Here is a 27,399-nt window from a genome sequence, read left to right on the forward strand (position 1 = left end):
TGTCAGCCTCTGGAGTGAGGACCTCTAGGTGACGCTTGAGCGTGTGGGGGCCATGGGACATTAGAGTCAGTTGGTGGGGGAAGGAACTAGACAGCGTCTCTTAGCTGAAACCACACAGGGACTGCACAAGCCCATCACAATCAAGATTAGTAGTGCTTACACACGAGCATGTGTGCATATGCACACACACACACACACACACACACACACACACTCAGACACCAAATACACTCTTCCTCCTCTGAACTTCACTTCCTTCTTCATTTCCTATCTTTGCCTTCTCATAAAGGTGCTGCTGCTGCTGCTGAGGTGCCAGAGTCCAGAATGCCCAGTAATCACTCAGGCAGAAGCCTGGCACTGCCACGTCAGCCCTTGGCACAACCTAACCCTGGTTTCTCTTGCCTGGGGCTGAAAGCCGTCAGATTTTTCTCATCAAAAATGTCATTCAAGGAATCAGTGGATTACAGTTACTCTGCATTGAAAATGCACTTTAAAAATAAATAAGAGCTCCAGACTGTTTAAAACACACAGAGGGAGCAGGGGGAGGGTAGACACGTGCTGGTGTCTGAACCCAGTTCAGCTTATCTCCAGTTGAAACAGCATACCCTATAGTATGTGTAAATGTATACACACTTGCTATATACGTCCACATATAGATGGTGTGTAAATTATACATTTATAGGTGTGTATGCGTGCACACACACACACGTGCACATAGCAGATCAAATGTTCACTACAAATCCACAGGCTCATTACACAGACAGCAGCAGAGGAAACAAGGTTGGACTCTTGCAACAGATCACAAAAAATAAAAACAGCCACTTGCAGTGACTTCGGTCATTTCTGTATGTTCATAAAGAATGGATTGTAATAAAGAAAAAAGGAACAGTGCTAGCAATGGAGGAAAACTGGGCGAAACCATCTTGATCCAAATGGGAATGCAGTAATGTTCTATACCATTTCATCAGTTATTTCTTTTACTCGTGATGATTTGACTTTACTTTTTGGCTCTTAAAAACGTTTCAGACTCAAGTGAACAAAACAACCACAGTGCAAGCCCTTTTCAGTAGGAAGATGTCAGAAATCTCAAAACCCTTGGCCTGCCTCAGAACTACCATGTGCAAACCAGAACTCTCTCAACGTCTGAAATAAAAACTTTAAAACTCTTTTTGAAGCACCTTAACGTGGCCATCCCTTTGATGAGTGGGTGCCACTTTTTTCTTTGAGCACCTTATTGACATGTTTTGCTATCTGCTGTCTTCTGTTACCGTTGGCTGGATAGCCAGCTGTTAACACACACGGGCGCACAGACGACGCGTCTGGGCACTTGTGTCTCCGTGCCGTTTACTGTGGTGACTGCTGGAAGGCGAGCTCATTTTCCGATCTTCCCACCGCAGTGTTGTGGTAAGTCTCGAAGGGACCCTGCCCCTGCACGGAAAGGAAATGTTCCTTATCACCTTGGATAGTAGGGTGGGGAAGAATATGGTCCCTTTTTTGCAATTGCTACTGTGTATACACACACGTGCACACACGGCGCGCACACACACTGTATATTCAGACCTTACACATAACTCATCTGTCCAAGCGATCTTTCCGATGTCTCTGTGAGTGTCACAAACTGAAGGCAGGTTTCCGCTTCCCAGAGAATTCTGAAATGGGAGGCAACTCTTCAGGCCGGAGGACTAAACGCTGGGCAGAAGTTTAGAAGGAGTAGAGGCGAGGGAAGAGAGAGCGTTAGATCAAAAGAGCGATTCCCTGAGAGGATGCGGGGGAGTGCCTGTCCTCGCGTGGGTGTGGAACCCTGCCGCCTCAGTCTGCACTGTAGAACCCATGCACACATCGACACACACACACCCTCCCACAGGGGCATGGTCTGAGATGAGCAGGTCAATAGTTTTGAGAGGGAGTTTGTTCCTTTTTTTTTTCTCTCATTATACTCTTGTTGTCAGTTATTAAACAAACAAACAGAAAAATTGTTTTGAAGAACCTTGCGTACGCCTTTTCTATCAAGTGCTTTAAAATATAGACTAAATACACACATCCTGCCAGTTTTTCTTACAGTGACAGTATCCTTACCTGCCATTTAATATTAGCCTCGTATTTTTCTCACGTATATTTACCTGTGACTTGTATTTGTTATTTAAACAGAAAAAAAAATTCAAAAAAAGAAAAATTAACTGTAGCGCTTCATTATACTATTATATTATTATTATTGTGACATTTTGGAATACTGTGAAGTTTTATCTCTTGCATATACTTTATACAGAAGTATTACGCCTTAAAAATACGAAAATAAATTTTACAAGGTTTCTGTTTTGTGTGGAAGAGTAATTGATGTTGCTAAGAATGATGTTTGTTTTTTGGGGTTTTTGTTGTTTTTTTTTTCTTAAATGTTACCAGCACTTTTTTTGTAAGTTTCACTTTCTGAGGTATTGTACAAGTTCACGCTGTTTGTGAAGTTTGAATATGAAGGAATAATTAAAAAAAAAAAAAAAGCATAAAGCTCTTGTCCTGGTCTCTTCTCGTGTCTTTGTGGTGTGTCTTTCTCAGGCAGCTCTCCGTGTTCCTTCGCACATGGAGGTCTGTTGAGTCTGAGATTGTCCAAATTGAGAACTATACTGAAGAGGCCCGAGAGATATATCAGTCCCTCTTGACACCAGAAGTAGGGATGGGACACCAGGACTACCGATGGGAAAATCACTTTGGGGATCTGTAATGCAAATTTGGACACTATTTCCGTTCCTGCCTGAGCCTCAAAAGCAATGGCATGGCCTGTTCACTGCTTATCAAACCATCTCTCACTGTGTCCTCCCCGGGTGAAAGTTTGCACCTAGCACCTAGTTCTATTTCCTGTGGAAATAACTGATCTCATGTGACGCTGTAACCTCTCATCTGTTGCCCTGTGAATCTATCTCAGAACCAAGTGTTAATACCCTGGGCATCTGGCCCTTTAGACACTGCGAAGGGACTTCTATGGGCCCCACAGATCTCTTTTATAGGGAACGCCACCTGAACATCCTCTCCTAACCAGCACTCTCACAAAAATTGCTTAATGTGATAAGGAAAATTTCGCCCTTACTTGTCCTGGTGAGGTTACCCAAGTTTAACTCCTTGAGGCTTTAGTGTCTGTATTTCATTCAATACTGTGTAGAGTGTAGATGAAACAGAAGAAATTATTTCGGCCCTGGGAAGCCTTCAAATCTAACAAGTAGAAGCAGGTGTTCTGTAGAAACGAAAAGCAGCACCATACACTTCAAGCTGCCTTTTCAGTGCTGTGGGAGCCAATGAGCTAACAAGTGATGGTGGGAGAGTTTCGTCAAGCAAGGGTCCGAGTCTGGTCTTTCGAACCCATGAGGACATCAGGCAGCTGAAGGGGCATTGTGGGTAGCCATTTCCACTTACAGGGAGACATTTTCACTCGCAAAATGCCCCCAGACACAAGCCTGGACTGGTCAAAGAGACCCGTGCTCTAGAAAGTCATTGGAAAACTCCAAAGACGTCGCAACGATATTAAACACTGGTGTCTTGAAAGTCCATAACTAACCTAAGTTAGCCCTGAGATTCTAGAAAGCTCAAAAAGGAAGAGCTGCCGAGCTGGCTTAGTAATTGACAGTGCTTACGGCTCTTGCGGAGGGCTCAGTTTCAGTCCCCAGCACCCACAGGGCGGCTTACAACCGTGTGTAACCCGGGTTCACTATGGCCTCCTCCACAGGCTCCTGCACACATATGACGCACATAAACTCATGCAGGCACACACACACACATAAAAAAAAATCTTCCTAAAAATAAATTTTAAAAAGATGAAGCGTGGTTTGTGCCTGTCTGATTTCTGGGAGCGTTGTCGGCGTCATGATGCCAGCCAGCTTCTCCCACTGCTTTGGGACTCTGTACCATCCCCAGACCTGCAAAGCTTCTCCTCTAGGTGTGGCCGCACAGCGGCGTGGCATGTTCACGGGCTCTCACACCGAACAACACATAGACTGTCGCACAGCACATACTAGTCATCCATCCTCGCATTTCCACCACGAACGGTGAGGGAGCTATTATTCCTCTAATTTATAGTGACAGAGGCCCTCCAACAAAAGCAATTAAACAAACACTCAAGCTTAGGTCTTTGATGCTCAGGCACACCAGCATTTCTCAACCTTGAATAATGGCTTTATTCCTTTAAAGGAAAAAAATTTTTTTTTCACAGATCCCCTTCATAAGAGAAAGTCTGAAAATTTTTACTGTTATTATAGATCAATTCACACATAATTCATACTTATTTTCATTATAAGAATTTTTTTTAAATATGCTCAGACATAGCTTCCAAAAAGTTTGTTTGCCTTAGATTCAAAGCCAAAGCTACACATTAAATGTGTACAACTATGAAATGTATTATTTTTGCAATGACAATGTCGATGTGTTGGACATTGCTTTAGCAAAGCCATGTCCTGGAGTTCGCTGCTGCTCTTCATGCCCAGGACCCAGCCTCCCAGAGTGTGCAAAGAAAAGACAACCTCTCCATGTACTGTTCTGTCCACTGTGCAGAATCTTCCATTATCCCACTCACCTGGAGCAAATGAATTATTTATGAAGGAGGCTTTTGTCCCTTGGAATCAATGTAATTATAAACACTAACATGGAAACAAAAAAACAGTGACAGGGCCCTATAATAGGATCGTCAGCATCCACAAGATGTTTGACTTTTGAAAGGATTATTTCACTGAAAGCACAAATTTGTAAAAAGCCGACAGGCAACCTATGGAACCCAAATATAGCAGTAATTCATTATTCCTCAAACACCAATTTTTGAGGACTTTCATAATTCTAGATTCCTTGGTTTCTTCCCAGAAAGTTTTGTTCTGCCATTAGGAACCCCTATGACACCCAAGGAATACCAGGCGCATGTGCTCATCAGCATAACCCAATATTAATCTTAACTCAGCACTTTATTACTAACTTGGCACCAACTACTCTGACCTCATTCTTTCAAGGTCTTTTGTTGTTGTAAAGGAAAATTGGTGTTGGGCTATATATTATTTATTATTAGCCCTATAATTATTGCCGTGGTATTATTTAACCCGCTATCACAAATACTAAGACACAGATACCTGTTAGATTTTATAATTGTCTGTTTACCTTGGGCTGGGCAGATATTTCTACCTACACTATCTCAATAACCTCACCATCCACCTCCCAGTCCCCATCCATTGCCATTTTCCTTAACTAGCCTTATCTGGGCTACCTTCCATCCATAATCTTATCAATACTTGCTTATATTTTTATCTTGGTGTTTTTCTCCATCCATGCCATCCTCCGAGTCCTTCCTTCTGGCCCACATGGTTCCTTCTCCATGCTAATCCATCATGGTGTCCTCCTCCCTCCTCTCTTCTTGTCCATCTGTCTTCCATGATTATCTTGAACCCGAAGCCTGGGAACCTTAGCCATGCCTACCCCATTCTCCCCTGCCCAGGTATAGGCTATTTAATCAAGCAATCAGGTATAATGTCTTAGGTAGGTTTACACAAGGATAGATGTGTTCGGGCAGTAACCAGATCTTGAGGGCCAGTAACTAGCAGCAATATACAAGCATCAGACCAAACCCCCAACAGTCTTTGAAATATATTGCTATTATTGTTTGACAATTGACATTTTGATAGTGAGGCACCAAGAGACTGAGTAGTGTTCCATCATGACGGGTCATCATAGTCATTGATAGTTGGACCACTTAGACCAGCCTTACTCCACACCACACTGGAGTTACATCTCTTCCAGTTGCTGTGAAACCTGCTGAAGTTTCAGTCCCAGAAAAGAGCCTTTGCAGTTTACATGAAACTAAATCACTGTCATTCCAAATAGCCTCATCCTGTGATGAAAGCTGAATCCCACAGAAACCTCTCTGAGTGGAAACCTGATGACCTTGGCTCTTTGGCTGTGAACAGGCTCACTTAGTGACTTCAGATCACCATGGAAATAACTAGAAATAAGTACAAGCACAGCCTGCTTTTGACCTCATGGTTTGTCTCCAGTAGAGGAAAGACAAAACAGAAGGAAACTACCCATGTTTCTTCCTGATAGTGAGTCTGCCAAAAGATCCATAGAATCATCCATTGCCTAGAAACACGGCAGCAACCTGGATTAGGAGCTCCAGTCCACTCAAGCTCCCTGGATTTCCTTTGTCACATTTGCCAGATTTCCAGATCTCTGTTCATAACACCCGTCATATTGGACACAAGGCAGAACATTCTCACAGGAAGTTCTACTAGACAGCCACATCCTCCATACCACCTCCCCAAATAAAGTCCCTAATCACTGGGCATAGTCTGACTCCCCAAAAGCTCAAGTTCATGTTACAATTAAGGTTCCCCTGGGCCTTTTGACAGTTTTGCTTTGGAGTGACAGGTGAGATATGAAGAAGGACTGGGAAGAGTCCACAGATGGAAAAAAAACTGACTCCCCTCCCCCAGCTGGCAGACACAGTCAAGCTGCTGATTCCTTCCTCCCTATATGAAACCCCCTTGCCGTCCACAATGAGGCCATTTGTTCAGAGAACACACAGCCTCCCCAAGGCTAAGAGGCTGAGAAGGGGCATTTTCTGAAATGAAGTTGCAAGGTAAGGTGCTGTCCCCTCATGAAAACTCAATGCTTGAAGACACATTTCTCAGTGTAACCTCTTGAGTTATGGATCTGATTGTAGTCCATGATCAGAATGTGGACAGGGGACCAGTAAACACATTCTCAGAAAACTCAGGAGGACACCCAGAAGGGCTTGGAATCCCTTCCTGTCAGCACTTAGGAGCCCGTACTTCAATTTTTCTGTGATCTTTCCCTGTGTACTTTTCACCAAATGTGATAAGGAGAGACTTCCTCAAAGATTAATTTAAAAGAAGGCTAAAGAGATAGAAGACCAACAGATAGAAGGAAGGACAATCCTCAGGTTCCAGCTTGGCCCCCGCATATAGAAGTAAAATGAAGTTCTGTAAGCAAAATTAGATTTCCAGAAGCCATCTTTAAAAAGTAAAAGGAAGCAGGGAATTTCGTTTGTAATAATGTATTTTATTTAACCTAAAATCTCCAAAGCATCATTTTGATATGTAGTGAATGTTTTTAAACTGGGTGAGATGGTTTACATTTTACAACTCACATTGTCTTCAAAATCCCATGTGTGCTTTAGACCTTTGCCAGCAGGTCCCATCTGGGCTGACCCTCACGGCACCTGTGCTGGGACAGCCACATGAAAGAAGCAGCTATTGTCCTGGCCAGGATGTGTCTTCAGGAGTCTGGACCTTAGGCACTTGTCTTCTGTGAATCTCAGAAGAGAATCTAGTTCACTTTCCACTTTGAAATTTGTTTTCTGTCAAATTGAATCTCGTTTTAGCAACCTGACCCATTTCCAACATCTATAGGCTCCTTTGTATTTTCTCTCCATCCCAACGGTATTTGTAAATGTTTCCCAGTTACCATAATTATGTTAAGTGACACCTAAATACCAGTCAGGCCTCAGTTCAATATCAGCCTCCTCCAAGTCAAATCACCCCTCCTTTTTATCATTACATTTTAGTTTGTTTCCAATTTGTATGCTGTGCTCTACTTTCAACCAATTTGCATTAGTTCTGTAAGAAAAGGCCTGTGGACTGCCACAGCTAACAGCAAACTTATATCCTCTTTTCTACCCAAGGGCTGGGGCTCTGAACCAGTCTTAACCCCCTATGACCCATCTGATAAGAAAGTGAGGGGAGGGGGGATTCCCAGCAGGTACAAGAGTTGAAATGTCTTCCTGCTAATGCTTACCCTAAGCCTTTGGTAAGAGACAGGCTCACTTCATTCTCTCTCCAATCCTTGCCTGTGAAATAAAACCACTCACAGGCAAATTCAACCTCTTTTTCTCATTTCTCCAAAAGAGAGATGGGCAAAGAGCGAAGTCTTTTTAGATTCAGCCTAAAAGGCACAGAGCCCAATTCTAGGATGAAGGGCTCTGGGAATAAGGATGAAGGGTCTTAGTTTTTAAATTCTCTACCACACAAGCTTGTGCTTACCCTGTTGTTTTCTTTTCAGGAAAAACACAAAGTCCTTATTTAAAAAAAAAAATTAGACTTTCCTTTTGGTGGCAAAAAAAGTTTCCATTTTCAAAGGCCCGGTGCCAGATTGATCCAGAAGAGATAAGTCTACCTTGGCGCATGTGCCAGAACTCAGTTCCCCAGGTGGACAGGGGTTTCCTGACAGCGTCCCCAGACCATGAGGTGTGAGGAGCCTGGCATGCTCTGAACCAGCCATCCCAATAGACTCTGAGCTCAACAGACTGGAAGTAAATGCCTAGCTAGAGAAGAAAGCCTGATATGCATTGGCCCTTTGGTGTCAGTGCCTTTCTCATAGGGACTTCAACCTACCACGAGTTCTTTCAAGTTCCTAGGAAAATGCCTCCCTCCACCAGAGCAGCCTCATTAATCCCTGTGTTCTCTGAGAAGACTTCGCCACACCATGATGGGCATATTTTCCTCAGAGGCCTGATCATGAGTCCATATCTCCTAGGACATCTTATTACTCGAGACTATCCCCCTGAATCTTCCACAGAGCCAAGTACTTTGCCTCATTCATAAATAAATGTCCTGGATGAGTGAAAGTTGGTGAAAATAAATATATAAATGAATAACAATGAGAAATAAGACCAGTGGCCATTCTTATCGTCCTCCTCAGCATCAGGAGCCAAGGACTCTACCTAGAGTTGCTATGGGGAAGAATGATGTTTCTCAAAACCACAAGAGGACCTGCTCAGATCACCAAGTTCAAAGCCAGGTCGATGGGAATTCTGGAGTTGTTTTTTTGTTGTTGTTGTTTTGTTTTGTTTTGTTTCTGAAGTTGTTTTTATTTTTTTATTTTTGTCTTTTCAAGATCTTTTTTTTTTTTTAAACCAGGCTGAAGAGAGCTGGTAAGAGCACTTGCTGTTCTTGCAGAGGACCAGGGTCTGATTCACAGCACCCACACTGTGGCTTACAACTGTCTGTGTCTCCAATTCTAGAAGATCTTATTCCCTCTCCTGTCCTCTGCAAATGCCCTCCACATACACGGCACACATATATGCAGGCCAAATACTCAATCTTGAGAATTCCATTTATAATCAAGTTACAGACTATTTACATTGGGTCTGTAAAGATGGAAGAGAAGGATAGTAGGAATGAGGCTTGAAAAGAAGTTGCCTCTCATTCCCTAACTGAACACATATATTCAGACACACATGCACACACACACACAGGGGGGGGAGGAGGGAGGGAGGGAGGGAGGGAGGGAGGGAGGGAGGGAGGGAGGAAGGGCTGGCATAGAGTATGGTTGTTAGCTGGTCTTTGCTACAACACTGAAGCTCTCTAGGCTTCTGTAGCTCAGGACATTAAAGTAGTCCTGGGGTTCTGCATAGTCATCTTCTGCCTGGTCTCCAGCAGGGGAAGCTTCTGTCTGGACAGGGCCTCTGGGGGATGAGAGAATCCTGAGGTTCCATTCCTGTGGCTCAGCTGCCATTCTCCCAAGGCCACTTTCCGTAGAATGAATTCTAAGAGACTTCTAGGATTAAAAAAATAAATACATGGGGATGTTATTCAAAAGCTGCTTTACAAATGGCACATAGTTATAACCACCTCTCTGCCTTTCTAACATGAACACACATGCATATACACACAGACACACACAAAGAGAGAGAGAGAGAAGCAAACTTGCATTCTTGCCAGTATCCAAACCTTAGTCCTTAATTTTCCTACTTTATTGTAGCTTTTTTCTTTATTTTTTAAAAATTCTTATACAATATATTTGATATTTTTTCCCCTCTCCCAATTCCTTACAGATTTCCCCACCTCTCTACTCACTCAACCTCATGTTTCTTCTCTCTCTCAAAACAAACGAAACCAAAAATCATTAAGACAAAAAATATCAAACTCAAAGCATGCAAACAAACAAACAAACAAACAAAAAAGCAACATAGAATTCATTTATGTTGGTCACCTGTTCCTGGACATAGGACCTTCCTTGAAGTGTAGTTGATACAAACCCAGTGTCACTTTTTTGGAGAAACTGGTATCAAAAAATGAAGCTTCTTGATAGGGATGGGACTTTGTGTCTACTTCCTCCTCTCCACATAACTCATTTTCAATAGTAACAGCTCCAACGAAACTAACTTGCCACCCCAAAGCCCTTATTTCCTGTCCTCTTAACCAGGAAAGCCCTGCCTTGCTTCCGTCTCTTTTTTCTTCTCCTCCCTTCTGTGGGAGGACACTGTTCGTGTCTTCCTTCTCTTTGGTCTCTATGCCACCACTTTCTCCTCCTCACTCCTCTCCTCCTCTCAGGCTCCACCTTTAGACAGCCTGGCCCTTTCCTATTTGTACATTGGTTCTCCAAGCCAGGGGGTTACTCAGGATTCTGCCCTCTGCTTTCTGACTCTCAACGCTCTGAATCACTTCATCCCTCATAAGACTCCACACAAGACCTATCCCCTAAAGACTCGGCAAGTAGCCCAGGCTCTGCACTGAGTGCCAGGCTTACCCACTCACCCACTCAGCATGGCCTAGGAGAGAATCACAGCAAGCCTGAACTCACCTTGTCTCCATGAAAACCGTTGGGCCCCACCCCACAATCTTCCCCTGCCCACTTTTGGCTAAGAGCACAGGCCCTTCCGAAACACGGATGTTCCAATCTCTCCTAACGCCTATGATGACCATTCTCGGTTGTCAGCCTGACTACACTGAGAATGAGCTGAAGCCCAAGTGGCTGACAGGATGTGTGAGGAGTTTTGTTTTTCTTTGTAAATTAAATCATTTGAAGTGGAAAGACCCACCTTCAATCCAGACATTTAGAGGTGGGAACAATACATCTTTAATCTGAGCCTCACCTTCTGGCTACAGCCTCTATAAAGGACGTGAAGAAGGAAGCTTTCTCTTTTTGTCTGCTTGTTCTTCCTCTTGCTGCAAAGTCTATTCCGTCACACGCGTTAGACCCAGTTCTCCAGGATTCTGTACACCGAAGAACAGCTGGGCCAGCCAGCCTTGTGAACTAAACAACCACAATTCTGATACTTTGCGCTAGAATACCACCATTGCTGAACTAGCTGAGCTACACCCTATAAGCCACTCTAACACATACATACATACATACATACATACATACATAATTACACACAACCTTTATCCATACATATATCCTATAAGTTCTATTCCTCCAGAGAACCGTGATTAATATACACTCCATCCAGTTTTCCTCCATCCCCTATTCATTTCATCCCTCTCACCTGCTGGGAAGAACAAGGCCTTCTTCATAATGGTCTGGATCACATTTCCTCTTACTGCTAGGGTAACTTTCCAAAGACCTCCACATAGTGACTTTTTAAAAATAAAAAGGAATTCTGTCCATACCTCTGTTTAAAACTGTTTAATGGCCTGCACTGTGCGCCAGAGGATGCTTAACCTGGAGTGAGCTTTGACGAACACCCTGAAAGAGCTGACCTCAGAGGATGTACAAACAATCTCTAATTATAATTAAAGCTTGATATAAAGGTGTGTTTTGTGGGGCAAGAAATCAGTGATTCAGTAAATTCCCCAAAGGGTCTCTGATTCCCCAAACACTCTTTGTGTCCCACCTATGCCCATCTCGCTGGCTTCATTTCCCGCTGTGCTTCACAACCAAGATGCCCAGCTTCTGAGGCACACATGCCAGAGAGCCGCCATTTATTGCAACACAACTTTGAGGTCAGACCCAGTTATCCATTTCCGCTCACCAGCATCTCTGCTGATGTCTAGTCTGAAATGAGCTTGTGGGCACAAGCAGAAGTCCTTTGACAACTGGTTGCTCAGATTTGTCTGACTCCACTTGTAGTGCTCGTTTTTAAACTCTGTTTTCTTTGGGGTTCTTTCCAATGCCCCAACTCTAGGCAGGAGGGAGAAGAAGGTTAATGTAGAGAGGGGGTGCAGACCCCTTTACTTCTCCCAGCTGTTTAGGGTCTATGGGTTCTTTTAGGACTACACCAATTCTCCATCAACAGAAAAGCAGCCAGCAGTCTCCTGCATCTCTCTCCTCCAAGCTGCCGTGCCACTGTCTCACTGTCTGTCTCGGGTCTCTTCAAACTGCCACTCACCACATGCCACCTTTACAGCTCTCACATTTCTATCCTCAGAGCCCTGGATCATGCTCCCCCCATCCCCACAAAGCAGGCCGTTACCAGCTGTCAAAGACCACACCACACACAGGACAGTTTTCAGCTGTGGACAAATTAAAGCCCAAACTAAAAATCTCACATTTGGGATTAAAACAAAAACATATTTACGTAACATAATTGAGTTTTTACAGAAACCAAAACTTCTATTACATCTGCCTACACTTTCCTTTGACCACACTGCCTCTCTGTTGTGCCTGTCTGTGAGGGCCAACTGGCTTACCTTTCTGCTTTCAACACTCTTATGTCCATATTGCGTAAGGGCAGTGCTATATTCCTCTTTGTAATCTCAGAACCCATACCAGATGTTCAATCTATGCATGTCTTAGGCCTGAAACGGGCATGCATGCCCAGCTGGACACACACCCCATGTTTCTATGAGACAGCCCCATATAAAAGAATCTGCTTTCTCAAGTCAAAGTATAATCTCACAACCAGGAAACTAAAGCATTCATCGAGACAAGACAGAACAGTGAAATCTGTTCAGTGATACCAGCCATAGAATCCACGTTAGAGTGTCATGCTTGAGGGTGGTGGTAATACAGGGGAGCTGGAGAACATCAGACACAAGCTATAGAGTGACGAAGAAGTGTTTAATAATATTGCAAACATTTGACATTCTTCTGGTCTTAGTGATGGCTGCTCTAATGCATGCCATTCACCCACTTTATGTATCTGATCAACAAAATCACGAAGAGCCAGGGACTTGGAAAGTAGAGCAACCAAGACATACTCCTTTTGCATCCAAGAGAGAAAACGCTGCCCAACCGGTGTCAAGCCCAACTGTGCACAGTGGAAGCAAGGAGGTGGAGAAGGGAGGTTAGAAGAACCGTATAGGTGTATACAGTGAACAGATACCAAAAATCGGAAGATGCATGGCTCCAGGCCTTGAGGAGCTGGGCATTGTGAGACACTATAGTCTCAGAATGATGTACACAGTCATTGGTCTCCCTCCTCCCATTTCTTCTCAGTCGAAGCAGCTAAACTTCAACATGCGTATGATGGGAATGGCTGTCAGAGCTCATGCTGGTGCTGTGTTTCAAAGGACTCTGACATCCCTTGATACAATACAATCCATTTTAATATGAATACTCAATTATTTCTCAAAGGCCTAATTATGACTTTTTGTGTGTGTGTGTGTTCCTATTCTCATTCTTGGTAAGGATGGCCACTCTTTCTTTTTAATTTTAAGACTATTTTGAGCTCAAAAAATCCTCTGGGAAATGCAAATATTCCTCAGACGGGTCCCTAAGCTGTTCCATTTCCATTCTACCCTACATGGAGACTCTATAATTGTAACCAGTGTGAAAAAATAGGTCTGAGATTAATGTACTAACACTGTACTAGAGAACCAAGTGAAACTACAGAAATTGCAACTGAGTCCTCCTGGGACAAACATTGCTTTCTAGTAGCATGTGAGGGGAATGAACAGTGGACAGTGGGATTGACAGAACCATTGTCCTGTATCAGATACACATAACTTTTTTTCCAGGCAAAGAACATTTATTTGTATAATGTGTACATATATACACGTATATACATATTCATATAATATATATCACATATATATCACCTGCATAAACTGTAAAAATGTCTCCTGAAGAGATGACATGCATGCTGAACTTTTTTTCCTCCCACCTCAACACAAAAGGTCTTCTCGGCATCTGTCCTACAGGCACTAATATAATCAGGTTTCTGAAATTATGTAGTGCAAGGATTGCCACAGACACGGCCATCACCAGCCCTGTCCTTATAGGCTGCCTTTTAGCATCATTCTTAGGAGCCAATCATCTAGAGCACTCTCAGAATAGGGGCTGGTGTGAGTGACCCAGGCTCTCAGAGGAAAGATGGCGAGGGAGGCCAGAGGCAAGGGAATGCAAGGGTAGCGCCGGCATTACTGACTTCCATGGTGTCTCTCCTCCGCAGACGGATGCTGAAGTTGGAGATGCTCCTACAGAATGGGATCCCTAGCAGGAAACAGGATAAAGGAACCTCAAAATAGTATAGAGAAGATGGGTGTTTAAGAAACAAAGTAGATACAGCTACAACAATGGAAACTAAGAAGACCTGGCCTGTGGGGAATCTTAAGATGGTTCATACAGCACAATGATCCTAGGATATATATATATATATCCTACAATAGAATTGTGCGGATGTGTGTGTGTGAACTTGTATACACACATTCAATACAACTAAGAATACTTGAATGAACTCTAAAGCCAACCATACCTATGAAGAGTCTAGATATTTTGTCCAGTTTCCAGGTCTATGAACAGAACTAAATAGATACAGCCTATTTGTGCTTTGGCTCCAGTCTCAACCTTCTCTGTCATCTTCTGTGCCCCAAGAAGACCGCACTGCATGCACTGTACCAGTGGGCTCACTTGTCCTCCGTGCAGGGTGACAAAGGGATGAAGGAACAGAGAGTGAAAAGAAGGTACCGGTTCCCCTGCAGTCGGTTCAAGGGTAGGCCTTGAACTGGTTGTGATCCTCACCTGAAGGTAACAGTACTTCTCAATGTGGTCCTTCTGTGTGATCCTCCCCTTTCAATTTTCAACAGTCACACTTCCTTCTTTCCCCCTAAATACACTCACGGCTACCTTCCCCTTCATGGCTTCCTATGTTCTCTCTAGGTCCATACTAACGTATCTGTGAGCAACCCAGTTTCAGAGAACTCTGTGTTCCCTGATCACACCTTGAACAAGAAGAAAACAAGCTGTGGGGACTCTGTGCAGAGTACAAGGTAACAGCAGAAAGGATCTAGACTAGACAGCCAACAATGAGAGTGTTAAAGAGAGGGCTGGTGGGTAGCACCATGTCCACGAGGCCTTGGGGGTTGTACAAGGGAGTTGAATGCTGCTGGCCTTTTCATCTTTCTCAGTCTCCATTATACCCAAAGTGACTCTGGGTATCTGACATGAAAATTAACCAGCCTCACATTCTTAATAAACAAATATGTTCTGCTGTGTCTTCAGGGCCACTGACCCCATTACTCCAGAACTAAAGGATGCTGGTGATGGCGGAAGACATCTGTTCACTGATCACCCTCACTGTTCCAGCTCAAAGGTAAGTTGTTATTCTTGTCACCTATTTCCTAAAGTGAACCATTTCTTCTGTCCTCGTTTTCTCTAGGAAGGTTCATTTCAAAATCATGTGTGTCCTCATTGAGAAGTACTGTCACCGTTCAGGTGAGGATCACAACATGGACACATGACATACAAGAAAATACTATGGATAATCAGCTTCATCCATAGCAGTAGCTGTATCTTGGCCATTGTTGGGTCCTCGGCTCCATGTTTAGCTAGTTCTGCTTAATAACAGAGGCTCAGAGCCCACATCTCTATGAATCAGGTAGGTCAGCAGCTGTGGTTTTCATTTCAGAACCAGGTAGAGAAAGGATGACTCATAATGCAATAAAGAATTTTGCAGATGAATCGGGCAGAGTAATATAAGGACTTGTATAACTTTCCAGAGCAATTGGAACTTTTCTAAAATTTGGAACCTGTTTAGTTCCTTTGGGATCAAGTTAGCAAGATCCATGAAGTGCCTCGAGATCCATGAGGCGCCTCAAGAACTGACCAGGGGAGATCTGAATATCAAGCCTCAGAGATCTATAGTTCACTGCGGGAAACACAGCTTTGCTTCTGCTGCCAAAACATCTTCCCTATCTTCACTCCAACCTCTTCTCAGTTAAAGATCAAGATGAAGCACCCGAGGCTGGCGTTCTCTTCATATGTGGATCATGTGAGAAGACAGAATGTATGTGAAATCCAACCTTTATAATAAGAGTAAGTCTGAAGACTCTAGAAACAGAATTAATAACAATACAAAACTATGTATATAATATGTATAATGGGTCACAGCAGGAGCAGAGAACTAAGGCTGTTTATAATGAAGAGCCATGGAAACCAAGGAGACCATTACAATGGCAGTTTGTACAGTTCATCCCAACTGAGGCCTGAAGAACAATCTTCATGGGATTAAAAAGTCAAAGTTAAGTTAGGAAGGAAAGAAAAACAGAGTGTGGTTTCCCTTTGAATAAGATGAAAAGAGGCCATGACACACAACAAATGAGTAAAAGGCAACCAGAGCCTATGAACACTACCTCCTTCATTCATCCGCAAGCCTAGCCTTCCCTGGACCTGGCCAGGACCCAGCCAGACAGAAGGTAGGTCCTGGCAAGGACTTGGGGTAGGGATCTGGGAATAGAACTCAGCAGGGGGCTTGACCCAACAGAACCAAAGGAATGTAGGCCAGATGAATCTCATATAGACAAAGACTGGAGAGATGGCTGAGCAGTTGAAGCTCAGATCCCTAGCACCTCTGCAAAGGAGAGTGGCTGTGATGACCCTCCCACAACCATTAACTCTCCAAGGCAGCGACAACAGATCCTTGGAGCAAGGTGCCTAGCTAGACTAACTAAAACAGTGAAAGACCTCACCTTAAGGTGGAGAGCAATCAAGGAAGACACCTCATGTCACCTTCTGGCCGCTACATGTGCATGCACATGCACACACACACACACACACACACACACACACACACACACATTCACACACCCCACACACATACACTCACACTTGCATGCACAAGCGCCTATACAATTTTGAACATGAGGATACACATAGACCACATATACATATATGAAAGAAAGAAAGGAAAGAAGGAAGGAAGGAAGGAAGGAAGGAAGGAAGGAAGGAAGGAAGGAAGGAAGGAAGGAAGGGAAAGAAAGAAAGAAAGAAAGGAAGAAAGGAAGGAAGAAAGAAAGAAGGAAAGAAGAGAGAAAAATAGATGAAATAATAGAAAATGTTTGAAGAAATAAGAGCTCTGCCAGATGAAATGAGTAATTTCTACTGGAGCAAGATCCAGGGGAACATACCCAGTGAGGAGACCATTTGGACCAGGTGTGGTGGCTCAAGCCTAGAATTCCAACTCTCAGGAAGCCGGGGCAGGAGGATTAAAAACTCCAGGCTTGCCTGAGTTCCATAGGGAGATCTCAGGTTTGGAGCGGCAGTGAGGGGATGATGTGGGAGTGCAGGACTCTCCTCTGTTTTGTTTTGGTTTTGGGTTTTTTGAGACAGGTTTTCTCTGTGTAGCCTTGGCTGATCTGGACTTGGTTTGTATACCAGACTGGCCTTGAACTCACCGCCTGCTTCTGCATCCCTGAATGCTGGGATTAAAGGCATGCACCACCATGCCCGGCTTTGCTTTGTTTTTCAAAGGAGCATTGGGGTAGAGTTTCTCTGGAGGCAATTGCCTCCAGTTATAGTTTAGAGACAGATAACCAACACAGAGTTTCCAAGAGAAAATAAAATTGGAATTCAGAAACCGTCATGGAAGGGAACCTGTGAGAAAACAAACATATAAACAAAACCACATATAACAAACCTATAAACAAAGACTTTTCCTTTCTGTGACAATCTCAGACAACACCCTGGGAGTGAGGAGGGGCAAGACTGAATTCCAGCGCTATGGCCTCACTGATGGCAAACATTCATTGCTCATTTGATGGGATTTATACAGACTTCTGAGCATATCTATGGGGCATTCCAGAGAGGTCTCAGTGAGATGGGGGGCCCTGCCCTGATGTGGATGGCACAGTTCCCTGAATCTTCCCTGGAATAAGGGCTCTGATCATGACAGAGAAGACATGTAACCAGTAGGCTGACACCCAGGCAGTTCTTGAAGGTCCCTATCCCAGGTCCAGTTTGTATTCTCGTTTTATACTCTAAAACAACAAGGGGAGGCAGGCTAACAAGCAAGGTTTTACAGAAGCCTATGAAGCAGTCAGCAGTTTGTTAAGGGCTTTTCTACGTGCCATTCTGTTTCAGGTAGCAAGTGATGTCATGCTTGGCATTAGAATCTGCACTTTAAGGAACTCACTCGGAAAACCAATAAATCAATACCTAATCATTGGCCTTTCCTACGGTACTCTACTTCAGCACCCTCCCCATACTCTAGGAAAGAGGGAGTGGAACACGAGCATTCATCTGGCTTTGCTTCCTGACTGTAATCAACAGCCTCCCCCTCCCACTCCCACCCTTGCCTTCCCCTTCAGGGTGGGCTATACCTCCAAACCATGAGTCAGAGTAAGCCCTCCCTCCCTTAAGCTGCTTCTGTCAGGTCCTTTACCGCAGCAATAAGGAAGGCCTTCCAACCTGTCGTCGCTGATTTCATTAATTCAGGTGACTTGGGATTGCTAATACCTGCAAATAGCCACCTGCCAGCTGCAAAGGGCTGTATGGAAGAGGAGCCTGCAGTTTTTCATGGAGAATGCCCGGCGCGCCATGAAAACCACCAGGCAGGAGAAGAACACATGCCTGATAATCAAGTAAAAACAGACAATAGAAAAAGACCTGGGAAGCTTGTAATTAATAGGACTGTCAGACATAGACTTCAGAATAACTGAGAAATATTCCCGAAGGTTGGGAGTTTTGACAGGCTATGAACTATTCAAACAAAGAACAGACACAGCAAAGGAGGTACTCGGTACCCCGGAAGGTAAGCTGAAGGAAAGGCCCCACTATGGAACACGGTGAGACGGATGGGCAGAAAATAAAAAAGAGGCTAGGAGACATATGGAAGAAAAGGCAAGCGTCGAAAGTCCCTGTGAGGAAAGGTCCAGAAGGAGAAGAAAGCAAGAATAGAGAAGGAATATATAAAGAAGAAATGGCCAGGATTGACCTCAAAACTGACAAAACCCGTCAAACCACAGACTGGGGAAAAAAAATCACTTGATCCAAACCCCATACAGAATAAATACAAAGATAATGACATCTAATTATATCATTGTACAAGTGCTGAAAACTAAAGACAGAGAATGTTAAAAGAATAAGAAGGAGAAAAGGCATTTTAAAGAAGTAAGGATAAAACCCGGTTTCCAAAAAAACTGGTGTAGTTAGACACTGAGATAATATCTTCCATGTGCTAAAAGAAAACACTGAGATTCTACACCTACTAAAATAAACATACTATGTTTACAGCCATGGGGTAAACAAGTTTTAGGTGCAACACAAAATCTTTGCCGTTGCCGACCTACGTGCTGGAATACCGCAGGATATTCCTCGGATAGAAGGGAAATGGCAGCTAGAAGCAGGACAGTGAGGTCAGAGAGAAGAGCAACAGGAGGACACATCTAGAGGCAGGTGGACTCACAAAACAGTGACAAGTGTGGGTATGAAAATGGAAAGGACCAGGCGGCCTGGCGGTGATGGAGCAACGTGGAGGAGACAGACAATAAAAAGAGATGATATGATCTAAGGTTTTTGCATATTCCAGGAAGTTATAGAACATGCATTGATTATTACTAGTATGGAGGGACTTGAATGAGCACAGGTACATTTTGTAACACCTGATATAACCACTAAAAGACTAGCAGAAGGATGTAGCGCTAACAAATGGGTCTTTTATGTAATAAAATGAACCTTATTTCAAAACCCAGCAAACTGAGGGGACATTTAAAGGAAAAGGTACAGAAGCTAAGGAGCTGTGGAGATGGCCCAGCACTTAAAGGCTGTTCTTGCAGATGACCCAGACTCAATTCCCAGCACCCACATGGTGGCTCGCAAACATCTGAGTTCCAGTTCCAGGGGATCTGATGCCCTCCTCTTACTTTCATTGGCATCACGCCTGGTACACTCACCTATATGCAGGCAAAACACTCTTAACACAAAAGGTCTATAAATGTATATACCAGGAGTCAGCCCTGAAATCATCTATATACTGCTAGCATGCAGCTTGAGCGGGTTCTGGTTATATACACAGGAATATATGTAATAACAATTAAAGAAAAAGAGGTGAGCAGGTGAGATCAAGGTGGTAAGAAAAATGGGAGAACTAGAGAGAGGAAAGGGAAGGGGAAATGATGTGATTATATTTTAATTTCTCTATATATTCAATATATCTATATATATTCAATATATATCCTATACATATATTCAATATTTATATATTATATTTTAACTTCTATATACACTGAATATGTATAGAAAGTAAAATATATTAATGAAATATATAATTATAAATATCTATAAACATTTAAAATTGTTATATATAACATATAATATATAATTAATTTTAAAATATATCTCTAGAAATTTAGATATAATATGAATATAACATATAAATGAATAAATACATAAATCTTTAAAAGTTAAGAAGAATTAGGCAGCTTTAAGTCTGCAGACATCATCACTGCCAGCCCCAAACACCTAACTGGAGAGTACTCCTGGGGCCAGCCAAGATGAAGCATTCGGAAACACAATGGGAAAGAAAGGGAAGAAAGCTTCAGAAAAGTAGAAAACAGTGTATGTATCATAGGCTACGTTCCCTAAACTGTGTGCATAGTGAATTGAAGTGAGTGAGCCGGGCTGGCTTAAAGGATCCAGGTGACCAGACCAAAAAGGATTGAGAATTTTTAGCTCATGCCACTCAGCAATTACCAGCTTATGACACAGCAAAGAATGCTGACAATGTTCTTCATTACTGAGAAAGCCTGATATGGGGCAGCCATGGATCACAACTTTCTGATACAAGACTGAACAGAAACCTCCATCTTACATACTCAGCAATGGAGACCTTGAAAAATTAAGTAACAAGCTCAAAACCGTGAAGTCAGTGCCCAGCTAGAGACTAAACTCCCTCTCCAATTCCTCGTCCCCGACTCTTTCAGCCAATGCTCTCTTAAACTACAGTCGGTAAACAACCTCTACAATGTACCAAACCCATAGTGGATGAACTCTAGACCAGTGGCTAAGGGACAGGCAGGAGCTATGGACGGTGGTAGACAGAAATCTGGACAAAATGCAGGTTTGTCCTTCTGGGAACTCCAGCTTGGAGGACGGACCGGAGCAACACAAAGAAGTAAGTGCATTAAAGCGCAGAATAGGAACCATGAAGCAGGGGCAGAGTTGACATCTGCAGCCCTCTGAGCAGAAGGGGGAACAGAAGCCACCAGGCTAGCAAGAACGGGAAAATGGGGAGTGAGACAGGCTAGCCTGTCCCTTACCTTTCTGGCCAGCACAGTCAGCCCTGTAACCATTAGGCAGATGAGTCCCAGCACTGCAGCCATGGTTCCTCCAAGCAAGGCCATCTGGAACTGATCCACTACAGGGAGAACGGGTATGCAGCAGAGGTCAGGAGCAAAGCTGCCTTCTCCAGGGAAGCCTCGTTGTCTCACACAACCCCAAACAGTACCTGTCCGTGGGCACTTTGATCCCAGTACTTGAGAGCAAAGAGGCAGGCAGATCTCCGATTTGAGTCTCAGGCCAGAGGAGGGATTCTCTAGAACTGTCGTCTCCTGGGGTCTTTAATCTTAACTCTCTGGCCTTCAGAGAATCTACCTGGTCCCCAGTGGCATCAGTGGCCAGCGTCCCAAGAAGCAATGTACTTTATGTACACCTCAGACTAGATTTTGTTATCCTTTCCCCTACTCAACACTTATCATCAGGAATCATGAAATGAAACAAAAAATGTCATCTACATGGAAACTCGGGAGGGATGGAAAGATGGCTCAGTGGTTAAGAACACCAGCTGCTCTTCTAGAGGATCGAAATTTGATTCCCAGCACCTACATAACAGCTCACAACCATCTGCATGTCCAGCTCCAGGGGATTCAAAGTCTCCTGGCCTCCACAGACACTAGAACACAGGTGTGCACAGACATGCATGCGGTCAAGACACCCACACACATAAAACAGGAAACAAATAACAAATATACAATAAAACATATATATATATACATATATACAGACATATATATGTCTATATAGCAGTAAAACAGGTTTAAAAATCCACAAAAAACAATAAAAGAACTATATATATATATATATATATCAGTAAAAACAGGTAATTCAAAATGGAAACAAAATTAGCATTGATTTACGCAAAGGAAAGCATGTAAGTTTTCACCTTAGCCCTATAGTCCAGGTGTAAAGTCCTGGAAGGGTTGAGGCCCTTACAACCTTATCTTCTGCTGTTTTCACAGTCCTTGGTACATAATAGATGCTTACTAAAGAACTGTGCTATATTGAAGAAGAATGATTTCAGGGACACTTCCTCCCACCTTTCCTTCTCCAGGAACTTGGGCAGGATCCCCAGAGTCCTGGGGAGACTTGAAACAAGAGAAGGCCCCACTTCCCTGAGCTCCAGGTTTAGATCATAGGAAAGCAGACTACAGTGACTGAGCCCTCAAGACAAGGAGCATGCCTGGGAAACCCCAGTTCCCAGGGTGCTCCTCCTGCTCTGAGGGTAGGCCTGGCTGGTCCCTTGTTGGCCATAGCCTGGCTCACTCAGGAAGAAAGGGGAGAGAAGACCATGACATGCACACCGTGCAGGTGCCCAGGGGCTAGAAGGCTCACTGTGAAAGGAGAGGACATGGTCAGAAGAAGGCACAAAAGCACCTTACAAGGCCAGGTCCGTGCTGGGTTCTCTTAAAGCTGAAGGGTCAAACAAGAAGCAACTAGACTCATCATGAAATTTTAGGGAGGACTGAGATAATGAATACGGTCAAATTTAAAGGTAAAACTGAGGCACAAATAGAGCAGAGGGAGCTTGGAATATTAAAATTTTCAACTTCACTAATAATTTTTGGTTTAAAGTAAAAACACTGATTCTTCTGTCCATAGCCACAGTTTCAGAACAAAGACTTCAAGATCTTGGAAACTAAAAGAGCCTCCAGGCAGGCAGGACAGCCCGGTAATCTGCATTAGAGATTCATTACTATGTGTGGTACTGGCGATCAAATCCAAGGTTTGGCTCTGTGCATGCCAGACACCCAGTCTAACACTGAGCTACATCTCCAGCCCTGGTTAGAAAATGGTTCTTAGGATACAAGGTCCTTAGTTACTAGGACCTTGGGCCAGTGTTTGCAATCAGTGTCAGTAGAGGGAGCAGGGATGGAGTTGATGTAAGTAATTAAAGGAGGGTTTGCCTTGAAGGAAACAACTGACTCCTGACAGGCAGGAGGGGAATTTCACAGAACCAGTGGTGTTCCCTGGAGTTTAAAGTTATAGGAATGGTGGAAGCACCCAGGGTCTGGGGTGGAAGCTGGAGAGGGGTGCATGCAGCAGACTATGAGAGTGAGGAAGAAGCCCGTGCCTTCTCATCCCTGTGGCCACATCAAGGCTGCTGGGTCACTGTAATCAGGGAGGTGTTTACGTGCCAGGGTCATCAGGCCCTAAATGTTCTGACCCAGATGTGAGCAAACTCACAAGGCTCCTCTCTGGCCTCTGGTTCTGAGGCCTCAATCTATTGGACCTGCAGTCTGGTGAGAGGCTGTAGGAAATATAACATTGGGATAAAGAGTCCACATGGCCACCAGGGGGTTAGACCCGATGGGAGCCAGGTGTCCTGCCCTATTTACTGTGCAAGCCTCCTCTGAATAGCTGGGACACACAACACTGTCCTACGATCTTATTTGTAACAACTCATGAGATTATTTGCCACACTTCACAGGCCAAATATACATTTTTTTTTACATATCATAATTATCCAGGACAATGACAGTATTTTGTCCCAGGCTGTTTAATTCTAGAACTTGGGCTCTTGGCTGCTCATTGTATCAGTTCTGTGATGGAGCCAGACAAGAACACACACACACACACACACACACACACACACACACATGTTCTTAACCTAAACTGATGGTAAGCAGTCCTGAGTGTGTGTTCCATGGAGCCAGAATATCTGTGTTAAAATCAGCTTTATCACTTTCCTAGTATTGTACTGAGGGCTTTTTTTTTATATATATAGTAGTTTAACCTACATTAGCGCCTCATAAAATCTTAAACCAGCCTCAATGGACAGATAAGAAAAATGAGGCCAACAGCAAGGTTTGGACCCAGGCTGTCTAGCATCAGCAGCTGAGAATTTTTCTATCCTGCTAAACTATCTCTGAGATATGATTTTAATAATCTTTTTCCTCAGTAAAATTGGCTTGTGTTTGCAGGAAAGTAAATCATTATGAGGACATTCGGAAGCTTTAAAGCTTCACCACACAAAGGTTGGTGATTATTATACATTTACTCTGAACACACACTGTGCCTTGTTTTAAATCAGCTCCAAACTTAAGAGCTAATTCTAATTTGCATCACTGACACTAAATCTTTAAATGATTGAATTTCATGTATAACCTCATCCTCATCGGTGGATCTTATAAGTTTAGATAAGATGTATTTCCTATGCAAAACCAGTGGTTGTGTGTAAGAATCAGATGGATGTTTCCGGAGCATATCAGACACTGCTCTGCCCCTACAAGGCTCTAATTTCATCAGCTTGAGTTGCTCTATCTTTCCTATGCCCCAATAGTCCCTCTGGTGAGTTCAGCATGCTCCAGGCTTGAGATACTCTGTTTCCTAGATTGTCTCGGGATAGTGTTTTCTATGCGAGAGAAAGTAGCTCATCAGTACCCTGCTTCAAAGGATGTACCTGAGCTTTCTTGGACCTTCAGGAATATTCTTCCCTTGTAAATCCCATCAGGATAGGTGTGGTAGGTGCAGAAGTACTCTCCTGTGTCATTCATTGTCAGTGACTGGAAGGTAAGGCCTAGGCTGGGGCCTGGGGAAACCCGCTCATGGAAGTCTGGAGAGACATGCCACCCCAGGTCAGCACTGTAAATGGCCAGAAGCTTCCCCTGCTGCTCCCAGTTGACTTGGGTCACTTCGGCTGTGTTGGAGGAGAAGTGACACTGTAAGATGACAGAGCCGCCTTCCTCTGCAGAAATGGTCCCCTTTGTCTTTATCGTGCCTGCCGTGGCTCCTAGGGGAGGAGAGATGCGCACATGAGTCTCTAGTCAGCAGCTGCCCTTCAACCCTCCTGAAGAACCTCAGGGAGGTCAGAGGCCAGAACTGGCTCTAAGAACAGAAGTCCATAGTCCGCTGTTTATCCAGGCACCCCACCCCCACCCCAATAGAGACTACCATCGCTTCCTGTTTCCTTTATTTCAAGAGTCTCTCCTCTTTATGCCTGTCCTTCAAGGTTCAAACCCCCAGCTGTGGCCCATTTCTAACCTTGTTGCCCTTTTCCATGCGCTCTGTTCCAGCCCAGCAGTCCCCTCACTCCTGCTTCCAGAGCTTGCTTCTGGACCCTCCCCCCCACTCATCCTTACTGTTTTGTGAGAACTGTGCTTCCCCCTTCATAGGCTTATTACATCTTCCCACTTAGAATATCAGCCCTCTACTGTCATATCGTGTGCTTCTATACAGTTTCCACGGTTGACTCATGTATCTAGTCTTATCATTTGAAATAGATCTGGGCTATTTGATTGGCATTTGATGTCAGGAAAATAGAGAGAGAGAAAGAGAAAGAGAGAGAGAGCCCATGGAAAGAAAACTTAGAAAGAGATTCTACTTCTCAGCCAGAAGTGACAGTATATGATTTTAATCCCAGTACATGGGAGACTGATGCAGGAGGATCATAGTGAGTTCTAGGCCAGGTGGGACAATATATGAGTTCCAGACCAGCCTTGAAAACATAGTGAGACTCTATATCTGTCAAAGAAACAAAGTGAAGTAAAAGAGAAATGGAGGGAGGTGGGAAAGGGAGATGAGAAACAGTGAAAAGAAAGAAGGAATGGAAGAAAAGAGGACAGGAGGGCAGCATAGAAGAGAGAACAGGAGAGAACAGGACAGGATTTCCCCCAGATGAAACCACCTTCTTCACTGCTTTCCACCACCCTCCACCACAACCACAACCCCCCCAACGTTCAGCTGTTAAACTAATTTGTAGTATAGTCCCTAAATATTTAGTTTCTTTCCCTCTGAAATGTTTACCTACAGTTTCTAAAATAATAGAAACACAACAGGGTTTAGTCTGTGGTATTAGTGGTGGACTCTGAAAAGCCGGGAAACAGGAGGCTCCTTGGCTCCCATCTTCGTCCATTCCCCAGCTTTCTTCTTGCACAGCTGGCCAGCCAGAGACCCCAACACAGAAGTCCTTCCTCTGCAATCATCCCTTCTTAGCAGCCGTCCCTTCCCACATGGTCACACAGGGCCTCAGAACCACCTGGCACACACGCAGGTGGCGTGTTCTCAGGTGGCCTTCTCTACCTGAGCACCCTGGTCTCTGTGCCAAGCTCTCCTCCCTGCTCTTCTAGGTGTGCAGACCTTACCTGCAGCGAGGAAGGCAGCCTGTAGCAGCCTCTGGACCCAGATCAGGAGCAGCCAGCCATTCATGCTGCTAACCAGAAGACCTACGGGAAAGCAAATGTGGCCTCTCCTCTGACTGAAACTGGCTCACCAAAGGTGTCAAGGTGAAACTCCGCCCATGTGAAGAGTGTCAGAAACACTGAGCTAGGTAAGGGCAGCATCAAAACATATAACTCAGTAAGGGTACAAGCTGCATAGAGCGAGCCACAAGAAAGGCCATAAAGGAAACGCACTGAAAAAATAAATAAAGCATGTGGTTAGAGGTATGCGGGTCTTGGGTGACTCATAGTCGATCTGCTGTTCTTAAGTTATCTTGATGCACTTTTGGAAACACTGACTTGAATCTAAATCATCCAGTGGCATGTCAGTGATGCACCAGATTCTGGAGAACTACTTCTGATGAGTCAGGCCCCTGACAAATGTGTAACCACAGGAGGAACTTAGGTGTGGGTACTTTATGAAACGTCACTGGACTTAGAAGCTAGTGGCTGGGGACAATCCATGAGTGAGACAAAGGCCCCGGATAAACAGCAAAAAGTCCCTTTTTTCCACTCTCATTCCTTTTGTGCTGTTATTTTCCAGGTGTGCCTTTACTTGCTTTGAGAGTCAACTTCCCTAAGGCAACAGAGCCAGCAGAGAGCAGAAAAGTAAGCTTTTCTGAAAGTTGCTGACCAAGCCTGGAAGTGGGTGGCGCCATTACCTGATCTTGGGCCCTGGACTATGTAAGAGCAGAGAGAAGTGGTTGAGTATAAGCCATTCATGCACTCACTTCCCTCTGCTCTTGATTCTGGATATGATGCCAATGGTTGCTTCAAACTCCTGTCATCTTGGCTTTGCTTCAGGAACAGACTGTAACCTGGCACTGTGAGCTAAAATAAACTCCCTCTCCTCTAAGTTGCTTTTTGTCAGGACAGCAGCAACAGAAATGAAACTGGAATGTCATCTTTTCTTTCTCCCTGCCCCCTTTCTCTCCCATCCTTTTCACTTAAAAGGTCAAGAGGGTCCACAGAGCATCAGATAACGAGGGCAAGCAAGTGTTGTTCAGCGTTGAAATAGTTGACAAAGCTTCATCTCTGTAATGCC

At 44.0% G+C, this 27,399-nt stretch overlaps 1 protein-coding gene across 1 annotated transcript; it reads right to left on the reverse strand.

Moving 5' to 3' along the window:
* Positions 1–9,277: 9,277 nt before the first annotated feature.
* Tigit (T cell immunoreceptor with Ig and ITIM domains) lies at positions 9,278–26,464 on the reverse strand. Its single transcript, XM_021652373.2, has 4 exons — positions 26,280–26,464; positions 24,599–24,928; positions 21,180–21,277; positions 9,278–9,537 (listed from the first exon to the last, which is right to left on the reverse strand). Exons 1-4 carry the CDS (start codon positions 26,341–26,343, stop codon positions 9,313–9,315), a joined length of 717 nt encoding a protein of 238 aa, XP_021508048.1. The 5' UTR covers positions 26,344–26,464; the 3' UTR covers positions 9,278–9,312.
* Between the last annotated feature and the right edge of the window lie 935 nt (positions 26,465–27,399).

This window comes from Meriones unguiculatus, chromosome 17 (genome assembly GCF_030254825.1).
Source record: "Meriones unguiculatus strain TT.TT164.6M chromosome 17, Bangor_MerUng_6.1, whole genome shotgun sequence".
Taxonomy (NCBI): Eukaryota; Metazoa; Chordata; class Mammalia; order Rodentia; family Muridae; genus Meriones; species Meriones unguiculatus.

Excerpts from the sequence above, each read along its gene's own strand:
- Tigit (XM_021652373.2), bottom strand. The coding sequence starts at position 26,343 with ATGAATGGCTGGCTGCTCCTGATCTGGGTCCAGAGGCTGCTACAGGCT. Across the intron at positions 24,929-26,279 it reads GGCTGCCTTCCTCGCTGCAG|GAGCCACGGCAGGCACGATA; the intron begins GTAAGGTCTGCA and ends CTCCTCCCCTAG. Across the intron at positions 21,278-24,598 it reads GAAGGTCCAAGAAAGCTCAG|TGGATCAGTTCCAGATGGCC; the intron begins GTACATCCTTTG and ends TTCTCCCTGTAG.